At 34.6% G+C, this 11,280-nt stretch overlaps 1 protein-coding gene across 2 annotated transcripts; it reads right to left on the reverse strand.

Annotated features, from left to right (window-relative positions):
• Positions 1-4,747: 4,747 nt before the first annotated feature.
• LOC113763681 (diphthine--ammonia ligase) lies at positions 4,748-10,539 on the reverse strand. Of its 2 annotated transcripts, none has more exons than XM_027307578.1 (12): positions 10,358-10,539; positions 10,176-10,247; positions 9,411-9,490; positions 8,883-9,108; positions 8,767-8,799; positions 8,354-8,436; positions 8,194-8,266; positions 7,556-7,889; positions 7,134-7,465; positions 6,124-6,458; positions 5,275-5,620; positions 4,748-5,130 (listed from the first exon to the last, which is right to left on the reverse strand). In XM_027307578.1, the coding sequence occupies exons 1-12, from the start codon at positions 10,433-10,435 to the stop codon at positions 4,912-4,914; spliced, it is 2,211 nt and encodes a 736-aa protein (XP_027163379.1). In that variant the 5' UTR covers positions 10,436-10,539; the 3' UTR covers positions 4,748-4,911. The 2 variants fall into 2 exon arrangements, with proteins under 2 accessions (XP_027163379.1, XP_027163378.1); XM_027307577.1 differs by having other exon boundaries at positions 7,556-7,913.
• Between the last annotated feature and the right edge of the window lie 741 nt (positions 10,540-11,280).

Raw genomic sequence — 11,280 nt, forward strand, 5'->3', positions numbered from 1 at the left:
AATATTCTGTATATGTTTCTTTGAAAGTGTACAAAATGATCCTTTTGAATTTTGCCTCTAGAGATGGGAGTGTTTTTCAAAAATTAGTTTTTTAAATATCATAAAAATTTTTAAAAAGTAGTCTAAAAGATAATCTAAAAATTGGTTTAAATTTTTTAAAAATTTTAAAAAAATATTTCAAAACATGTTCTAGAAACTCTTCTACTCTTAAATATTCTAAAATAATTTCTAAAAATATCCCAAAATATACTCTAAATACTCTGTTACAGTAAAATTTTTTAAAAACACTCCAAAAAACAGTTAATCCAAACGGAATGTGAGAGCGAAAAGGGGAACGATAATGCTAACCTTTCATCCAAAATGAATGTTATAGTACAAATAGATTTTGGATAGCGATACATAATTTAAGGAATGATTGAATTATACCATTTCCATTTCAATGTTTTGGATTCTTCCGGTTCTCTTCTTTCTACAAATGAAAAATAAAAGTGAAAATAAAATCATTTGATGTAATATGTAATTGCCCATTTATTTTTTTCAAACTCAAAACAGAAGGTGTGCTTGCATATTTAAAACTTTTTAAAAACGTGTTTCCTAAAATTTTCTACAAATAGTAGGAAGGAAAATCCTATACTAAGTGACATACGATTTAAACGATAGAAATAAATTAAAGGATAAATCACCTCTTTGATTTGAGAGATTTTCATATATGTGTTTATCACTTAATAATGTCGTAATTTACTATTACTACTCTCTTTGTACATGTAACTCTTGTGTTTGTCTTTTTTAGGTTTTTTTCTTCCTCTTATTATTGGGACTAGCTATTGAGACACGCTCGATGCGTATATAACTTGTCAAAAAAATCTTTTTAATTGAAAGGATTACATAAATATTACGCTTAATAACCAAATTTCTACACACACGGACACTTTCCTTTGTATTCAACAAAGCAATTTATGTACTTTTTCTGGCCACCAAACTCTTTTTCCAATTTTTTTTTTTTAAAAAAAAAAGATAAACAGTCTAAGATAAGTTCACGAAGAAACTAAATGGAAATTTTGCAAGTACTAATAATACTTTTTCCTAGACGATTACTCTTACCATATATGTAATGCCAAATTTCGAGTGTTGTATAGAAAACAATAGGCTACAGATGCATGGCTAAGGCGCTTAAGATATGAAAAATTGACCCTTTTTCTTTAGAAAAGCATGCCGTCACCGGAGATTCAAAGTGTTGCTTGCGGGTCCTTCTCCAACTGGCAGAGTAATCATGTTTAAGTAGCTATCCCCAGGTGATGCAAAGTTGATATGCTGCGCTTTACTTACATGGTGTAGGATCGGAAAACAGACCATATATAAACCCCAACTCCAGAAGAAAATAATGCAACGAAACATGGTAGCATGATAATCAGTAAAGTTAAAATCAATAAACTAACAAATGCAGAACTGTTTCAAAGTAATCCATCTCAAGACCACAACTTCGCAACGGCCAACAACATGGAAACCCAGGAAAAAGATTTGATTGGGTTAAAGAATTAGAAACATTTACCGAATGAATTTCATGTCATGCATACGGGAGCAACAATGACTTGGTATAGAGGAACCATATAAAGCAGCATTAACATTTGGGAGAAAAGGCTGTTTCAATGGAGAAGAATGGAGACTATTAGAAGATGGTTTGAGAAGTTTAAAAACGCTGACAAAACGGGAGGTAAGTAGTTTTTGTTCAGTAGAATTTGTGTGTCTTTTGATAAGGGTTAATAGATAAGGGTTTAAGTAGGAGATTATTTGAGAATATTTTTTTTTGAAAAAATACTGTAATACTTTTTTTAATGTGATGTATGCAAATAAAAAGATGGTTAAAAAAAATTGTACCATTTTGTAATGCAAGCAGATAAATTTGTGTAAATAATTTGCTATCAAAATACACTCATTGTTGCTTCTTAATTTCATTCCATGACTGTCTTACCTTTTAACTGGAATGAATGAAGTCCATCATTTCCGGATTTTGGTGGATCTACTATGTGATAATTAATGCATCTCTTGTGGTGCAATTTTCCTAATTAAATCGATAACCCATCTAAGCTTAGCACTCGTAGCAGGTATACCAGATTATGCTGCAAAGTTCCTAAGAAAAAAAAATGATTATACTATTGAATTCATGATACGTTAGTTATTACTACCATTAATATAAATATCTTTATTTATTGGGCACTCATTAACACACCTATATTTCACCCAACCTATCATGTATATATATACTAACATTTACTACTTTCTCTTGCATTTATATATTTTTCCTAATTAATCCCCTTGCATTTATATATTTTTCCTAATTAATCTTATATTTTTAAGAATCTAATATCTGAAATATATTTGAACGAGTACCCATAAGGGACCTATTAAATAAACCATTATTTATTAGGATGCAACGCATGAACGTTAATAACTCTATTATATATCCCGTATAGATTATTATTATTTGAAATTTTTTAGAAAAATATATTATAGCTATTTAATGTATGTTAGATATAAAAGTGACTAAAAAAAATGAAAAACGCAGAAATTTTTTGAGAAAAAATGATAATCCAACAAGGTTAGAACATATACATATGCAAAAAACTCAAGTGCCAAATCGGGCCATCTATTTGGCACTTGAGTTTTTTGCCAAGTTTGTCTGCTACAAGTTTTTTAAAAATTTAAGCTACAGTAACTTTAAAAAATTTTTCAAAAATTTTAAACTATACACTTCAAAATATTCAAAAATTTACACATTTCAAATTTTTTAAAAAATTTCTATAGTAAATTACAGTAAAATTTTAGATAAACACCCAAAAAACTCACTTGACAAACAGGGCCAATTGATAGTGGCTTTGGATACCTCAATTATCCCAAATAATATTTCGCTTGCATCATAGACACATTTTTCAACCCACATTTTTATATTTCCAACCACCTTTTTATCTCACATACATCACATCACAAAAAGTGCTACAGTAATTATTCCAAATAATATTTCAAATAATACACTATCCAAACAACTATCCTTTATTTCTGATGTTCTTTTCCACTATTTGTTGTCCCTAACTCATGCGTGTGGCTTTCTCATCATGCCTCCAAATTGGAACAACAGATCGAGTGGAAATTATTATGCTTCCCAGTAGGCGTAGGCGTAGCTAATAAAGACTATTTCCGATGAGTAAGACTAAGATCCCATCTGTACAAAAGGGCAGACAATGAGTTACATGAAATATTGAGTCGGGATTTTGCCACTAATACGACAAAAAATACACAGACAAACATTTCTAGTAGGAATAGACTGTATTTCTTACACAATCTTCAAAGAGAGAACTTTTCATATAACTGAAACAATACTGACAAAGGTTTTTTAAGATATCTGCATCGAAGGATTTCTAAAGCCTGGCTGCCACTATTATCACTATGACGATGCATGTAAATATGGGACGGGACGTGAGCCGAAGTCCGAACAGGGAAGATGCAATGCATGGGCAGTTAAAAAGACACTCTCCAACTCCGGGAACTGGATGTTGTCCTTGCCATTGATGACCAAAACCGAAGCTTCATTTGCATCCTTCACACTCACAGTCACGTGGGGCTAATCAATTTACATATGTACCCTTTTGTCACTATGATTTCGATGACATGAAATTCAATTTTTACACACATATCATGAATTAAACGGTGATAACGTAGTAATGTATACACTATCAATGTATATAAAATTTACTATATATATATATATACTCCCTTTCTACTTAAACAAAACAAGAAGAAGAAGAATAAAAGTATGCACCACCCATCAAAATGCTTTACTGGTGAACAGTATTACCAAAGCAGTTGACAGAAAGCGCCTTGGCTTGAAGATAACTTATTCGTATTCAATTTAGTTAGTAAGTCCTTCTGGGTCAGGATTATTTCAGGCCCATCTGTAAAATAGCGGTGCTTTATTTTATTTTGTGGTGGCTGGCCATGACCATGAGGCGTGCCGCTCACCACTTATCAACCACCACTGCATTGTTTGTGCCTGACAAAGCTTGTTGGATACTTCTTCAGAGTAAGATACACATGCAAAGCTTCAAGCAGGATACCCTTGTGGGCATGGTCTCAAAGTTGCAATTCTTGCTGTTGTGTCACCATAGCCTTTGGCAATGCCATTAAGAAATTTTTCAGCTACTTACATTCATAAGCACTAACCAATACTTCAAAAAAAAAAAAAAAGAAGAAAAGCACTAATCCAAAAGGACAAAAAAAAAAAAACCAAAACACTGGGCTTACTTTTTCACTTCTCTCAACCCTAAAAATGTCATCTCTGTAGCCGCCAAAGGCAAAACAAAATGGGGGAAGTTGCTGCTTTATGATATCTAATTTTGCCGCCAAGGTCTTTGATCATAGATGATAAAACACAAGTGCTTTAAATTTCCAGAGAGTCTTGAATATGGTGCGTACCACGTATTTGCGTCTGCAAGTGTCCAACCATAGAGCTGGTACTTGCTGGCATGAATTTAAGGAAGCCTTTGCTTCCCATAACTAATGTACGGATGCGATGTCGTGTTTCTTTAACTGAGCGAGTTTCAGTACATAACCTACCCCACCACTCTAAGATTTGAGCTTCCAGCCTCCCTCATCCTGCAGAACAACCTTCCCCACCTCTCTGCGGCTTATTGAGGATGTGATACGAGATTTTACATTGCAAGTATGCTGCGAATAAGAAATGGGAAACCATCAGAGAATAAACAAAATACTAACAATTTCTCCACAAGCCGCCCGGGTACTTCGAAATGATTTATACATAAAAATAGTGTAAAAAGATTCTATAATAAATTTACAACACCGCATTTCCCCCATTGCGGATTGAAAAAACTACCGAATCCGTCCCCTATACAATTAAAGCTACAATTTTCTAGCAAAAACTTCACAACTGAGTAAACCACCATCCACGGAATTTGCAGACCGCCCAGCACCCAAGACTGGAACAAGGTTGAATATGGGGTCAGTGGTGGTCCTTCTTTTTGGGTTTTGCTCAGCGAATTCATTGAATACCCTGGTAAAAATTAATAACAATTCTGCATGAGAGATGTGAAGCCTTGTTGCAAAATAGAGCCTGAAAGTCTGCAAAAAGAAACGGATGGTTAGACAATCTGCAATTTGACGCCGCATGCAGAAAATCACGGTAAAGATGCAAGTGATTAGTGCCAATCCAAGGAAAATCTCTAAATTGAAGATTGTTACTTTGTTAATGCAAAAGTATCTTACCGTGACATCATCCCAAGAGAAACGGTTCTCTAATAGAAACGCATCCAGAAGATAAACACAAAATTTTGCTATTCCCTCAATCTGGTTCTCAATAAGGGTATTACAGCCTGCACTATCTTGAAGAAGGAACTTGGAACAGATCTTTCCCACAATATCTTGTGTCACGGATAAGACGGCAGCACAAAGTCTCCCAGGCACAACACATTTCTGCAGGCATTCATCATGCCAGTTTTCATGCTGGAAACCACAATAATCTTGTGCCACATAACTAACTTCACCAGCCTTGTTATTAAGAGTTCCTTTATTGCCCAGCACATAAAGCACAGGCTTTACTTCTACAAGAGCCCTGCATAGAAGAAATAATGCCTTTCTTAGGATAAAAAATTGTTTATGTTGGCTGAAGCAATTGTCAGAAGGAGATATAGCTATTAATTAGGAAAGCTTTCATTAGATGCCACGGCCAAGTCATCTGAGAACTTAGATTCATTTCTTGATGCAAATATTCACTTGTAACATACCTAATTCAATGGATAGATGTCATTCTTATTAATGGACAGAAACAGTCGAACAAGCAACAGAAAGAGACTGCATTGTAGTGTTTCATTTACTTTTATAGTTCTCTCCTTTTGTGATACGAAGTACCGATATGTGCATCATTATTGTCATATCTATACATAATTTTATCCCATTCCCCTCCTCAACCCTTCTCAACAGATTAAAATACCCCTACATCCCCTCTCAGCTATTAAAAACATCTGCTTCCAACTAATAAAAACATGCAAAGAAAAGTTGTCTCCAATACTCAACAAGCTTTGTAGTAATTATAAAGGGAAAGAAAATAAATAGCACCTTTTTGGCAGATCTGGAACCAGAACATATAAAAAAATAGGATCAAACACGTCAGATGAGCATCGATTGTCAGAATCATTTAACTTCATTTCCTTAATAAATAAGTTTGTCTTCTCAAGGGCAATTCGGTCAGATTCATTCATTGAAGCTGAGCAGTATATGACAAATAGAATAGCGGATGTAGCTATTGAACAGTTAAAGCATTTTGCTATTGCTTCACTATTTTCCAATGCTTGCTTGAGCTCAACTGTAGGACCTCCACTAGAAAGCAGCATCGTTGGTGGGTCAAGACCCAATTGACCTGCCATGTAGAGAATATCCTTGTGCAGCGTTGCCTGGCAAAGGGGAAAATGTACGCTTGTCACTTCATGGCTTAAGTTAAGCATTATTAAAGCCAACTGGTTATGCAATCTAACTTTGCACGCTGACATAATTAAACTCGCACTCTCTAACATGACGCTATAACTGGACATAAACACTAAACTGAATTCAGCACATGAACTTTAGTGTAACTTAACAGACAACTTCTCAATGACATAAAATGGCTATAAGACACATCAAAACCAGTAAATTCATAGGTCAAATTGTTCAATATGATTAAAATAATAAGCCAATTGAACTTTCTAATTATTAATTCTTTGACCAGACATACTCTATACGATTGACATAATGCATTGCCTATGCTATTGTAAACTGAAGTTACTAAACAACTGCATTTTTTTTTAATAAGGTAGTTTAATCTATTATTCGAAGCATACAGCACTAGAAGCCTAAACAAATACAGGATTTCTTAGTACAAGCTCTCATACATATTCTTCTCATTCTGCATATGGTACTGAGAAAAGTCTAACAAAAAAGAAATTGATCAGTAGGCAAAAGGTGGGCTCAAACAGAACAGAACCAAGCACCCAAATCCGAAGTACTACAAAGTGCCAATTTTATATACTTAAAGGAGAAAGCAGAAAATGTGACAACCAAGGTAATTGAAAAGAAAAGATTAGTTTTATAACCTGACTATAAGGACCAATGCAACTAGGAGCCCAGTCAGATATACTCTGCACGTGCAAAACTCTTTTAGTTTCATCATTGGCAACCAACACTTCAATATATGCCATCCCTAAACCAACTTGTGATAGAGGAAGCTCAACTGTGGAGCGTGATGGTACACCAAAACGACACTTATCTTGAGTAATGAATCTGATGTATGTTTCATTTGCAACTGCAAATTTATTCATATCAGCAATGTAAAGATGAATATAAAGTACATTCTCCCAGGAGTAACAACATTCAGCAAGTTGCAATTCGATTTTCATGAGAACATACTCCAAATCTGCCTGCAGATCTGTCAAATTTAAATTTAAAAAGAAGTATTAGACGTGTAAAACTGTTTTGATGCAATTCTTAAGCTTGTACTGTAAATACATATACTAACCTCCTGAAGTTTTAGATGAATCTTGCAACCAGCATGAGATAGAAAAAGTATTATCCATTTTGGTTCTTGAAATCTGGAGTTCCTGACTATTAACATCTACAAATTTGCTGGCAGGATGATTAGACATACTAATGTTTTCACATCTTTGTTGACAATCTCCTTGGACTTCACATACCAAATCAAATTCATCATCGTTTTTGTTACTTTTGCCCAAGGGCACAGTTTCTGCTCTTTTCTCCAAGTGGAATGCCAAAGGATGAAGGATGCCAACGGGACATATGGGATCTTTTGAATGCAAGACAATTTGAAATTCATCTAGCACAATGTGGGCATTCTGAAAAAAGTTCATTGCATCAAACTACATTTTAAGTCTTCCCTCCCCCCCCCCCCCCCCCCACCACCACAACAACAAACAAAAAACCACAAAAATGGGTGGGGCGAAGACAAAGAAACTAAAGCTGTACAGAACAAACTTGGTAAAAGCATTTGGTAAATTATACTGAACAACTTAGTGGGTATAAACTAGATGTTCCAGAGATCAGTATCAAAAAACTTACGACTCCGTAAGTAATGAGAGAAGGATACAGTAAGATAGGACAGCAGTAAAGACATGTTCGAAAAGAAGAGTGTACACTCACTTTAAAGAGGGGACAATCAAGAGTTAATGTTTCATATTCTCCTCCTTCACCACAAACATTAAGTCCATATAGCCTGCCAGATTTGTTGGTAAAACAATTTAATATCCCCTGTATCTCAAGTACAATAAATAAAAATTTTCTCATAATTAACCCGACATACTCTTTCAGCTTATGAAGATGTGGTTCCAACCATGATATTTCTTTCCCCAAGTGTTTTGAAGGATCCAAACCCATGGCTGCAACCTGAAAAATCAAGAGGTCAGGTTACAGTGAATTATAGCAGAAACGCTTGCACAGGGACCTGTGCCAATTTTACAAAAATTAAATGTATAAATTATTCGTTTCTGATAAGTAAAAGCTACAATGATTCAATTTCACCTCAAGAAAACCGTAAATTTATGTAAATGTGTCCTATATATATATCGCATCTAAAGGCACATACTTTCTTGTGTCACTTTACTACCATCCACCATTTGTTTCCTTCGAATATTGATGCAGAAGACAATAAAAAGTGTATGCAGAAAAAGTCAAATAGTAATATAGAATAGAAATACATCAATGCACCTACTATACCTTTACTGTGATGGCAACAATTCCAGCTTTAATCTGGGGGACACATACAAAATTATTTAGAGTTGATAACTAGAAATACCAAAAATCTGTCTTTAATATAGATAAAATCATATTACCATGTCTCCAAGGAGTAATGACTGGTCTTGCTTCCATAAATATGCCAAAGAAACAAGTCCTAACCTTGAACACACACTTTCGACCCGCAGTCTTTGATAATCAGATGCAATTGCACCAGAAGACACAGCAGCAACAGAGGGTATCTGTTGTTTCACTTCATTTAACAAGATGAACATATCCTCAACCTCATCCCCAGGTGTGGTACTGTAGGTGAGGCCATGGTGCCTGAAATCCAACATTCAATTAGAAAAAAGAGATTAAATTCCAAGGTATCAATGTTTTACATGACTCCCAATTAAAATGATCAATCTCCAATTTCTTCACCAATAGCAAAAATGATCACACTCGAAAATATTTTGACACAGTAAGAAAAACTAAGGGTACTAATACAAAAAAAAAAAAAAAAACAACTGTGAACGTAATAAAGATTGATAACTTTAGAATTAATGTAATCCTAAAAGGATTGTATATTCCTCGAACATGATATTGCTTATACCCAAAAAGAAATTTCCATTTAAGCGGCTTGCCTTGTGGATCCTTGTATTCGCCTTCTAAATAATGGAAGACCCATGCATTTTGCATAGCTAACGACTATCTGGTGCCCAACCTGCAAATTAAATCAGGAAAATGAATTCTAATATCTATTGTTTAATATGTCATGATGAAGAAAATAATTAAATATCAAGAGATCTACTACTTGTTTGTATCGATCAGTTTTCTAAGGAAAATCTTTTCCTCTTGATCACATTTTATAAATTAGTGATAAAACCATCCTCATCTCAAATCCCACTCTGTCTCCACCCCCTACCCCAGAAAGAAAAGGAAAACGAAAGGACGAAACTCATTGCATAGTGTAATGGTCAGTGTGGAACAAAAAACCAATCCCAAAAATAAAATAAAATAAATTACTAGCAAGACTGCACAATCATATTTAGTTACCACTCAAAGACGCTTTAAAAAGCAACAAATCAATTTCAGCAAATTGTCCACCATAGCAGCACTTGTTAAACTATTTTTCACTAATTCAATATCCCACAGTTCGATCACACATTTATACTTCCTAGTACACGAAATTCTCCCCAGTAAATAAACAAACTACTGTCAAAAGCAAATGACATTTTTTTTCTATGCAAACATTTGCCAAGCAGGAAATTACACCACAATTGCAAAGCATAATGTTTAGCCGCATCTTGACTTAGTTTCATATGTCTTACGTTGAGATAAAAAGGGTAAATTCTAAGAACAAATATGTAAACAACTGATTAAAATCATTTCTACGAAAAACGTCTTACAGTTTGATACATGTAGCTATCGAGCTCGTCCTCCGCATCATCAGACGGCAGTAAGTTTGCCAACGCAACAATCTGATTGTCACCAATTAATATCCACCTCTTTTTAATAATTCAGGTGCATGTAGCATATAAAAGAGAGAAAAAAAAGGATGGAGAAAAGAGAGAAGGCGAATGCTGTGGACCTCATGACCATATGCGAGGCATTTCATCATGGCATAGCAGCTATCTTTGCCGCCACTCACTAGAGCCACCACCTTCATCTCCACCGGCTGCCGGAAATCGATGACGCCGACCGATTTACTACTGCCTCTAGGGTTGCCCTTCTAATTAGTCTTTGACTTGAAAGTGGAAAAAGTACCCAGACGTACTAATAGAGTACGGACAAGCTCACCCTTTGCTTTACGACCAGTCTGAGATCATAACTTCCTTCTCAAATTACATTTCTACCCTGACTATGGGCCTAAAACCCGTCAACTACGATTTTAGAACCATGGGCTGGGGCCGATAGCATTTATGGTGGTACGTGTAACATTCTCCAACCTAAAATTCTCAGTCAATTTTTATTAACATTCTCCAACGTATAAATGTTGTTGTTGATTACAATTAAAGTGGATAAATTTGAAAGATTATGGTGTAAAGTGTTTAAAATAAAATTTTAAGTTACGAAGTAAGAATGAGATACAAGTTTTAAATACAAAGTAGAATACTAGAGTTAGTTATATTTCAATCATCTTAAACATTTATGCAAATAAGTGACAAGCATTGATTCAGCGACTAAAACTGAAGGTCTGAGATTATTATGTTTTGACACCCGGTTTGCTTGGAAAAGAAGTTACTTGAAATAATTATTGTAGCACTTTTTGTGATGTGATATATATGAGATAAAAAATAATTGAAAATTGTGTTAATAATGCAAGCAAAACAAAATCTGAAATTTTTATTAAAAAATCTTGCAATCCAAACAAACCGAGACTCTATTTGGTTTAATGAAAATTGCGTAGCAGTGACTGATTGACGGGGCCGCTAGATCAGATGGTAGAGAGCAGGGGTGCTTCATGTTCTAACCGTTGACACTTTAAACTTGGCTGAGCATTGACTGAGGTGA

The sequence above is a fragment of the Coffea eugenioides genome, chromosome 2 (genome assembly GCF_003713205.1).
Source record: "Coffea eugenioides isolate CCC68of chromosome 2, Ceug_1.0, whole genome shotgun sequence".
NCBI lineage: Eukaryota > Viridiplantae > Streptophyta > Magnoliopsida > Gentianales > Rubiaceae > Coffea > Coffea eugenioides.

Excerpts from the sequence above, each read along its gene's own strand:
- LOC113763681 (XM_027307577.1), bottom strand. The coding sequence starts at position 10,435 with ATGAAGGTGGTGGCTCTAGTGAGTGGCGGCAAAGATAGCTGCTATGCC. Across the intron at positions 10,248-10,357 it reads GCCTCGCATATGGTCATGAG|ATTGTTGCGTTGGCAAACTT; the intron begins GTCCACAGCATT and ends GGTGACAATCAG. Across the intron at positions 8,800-8,882 it reads CATTACTCCTTGGAGACATG|ATTAAAGCTGGAATTGTTGC; the intron begins GTAATATGATTT and ends TGTGTCCCCCAG.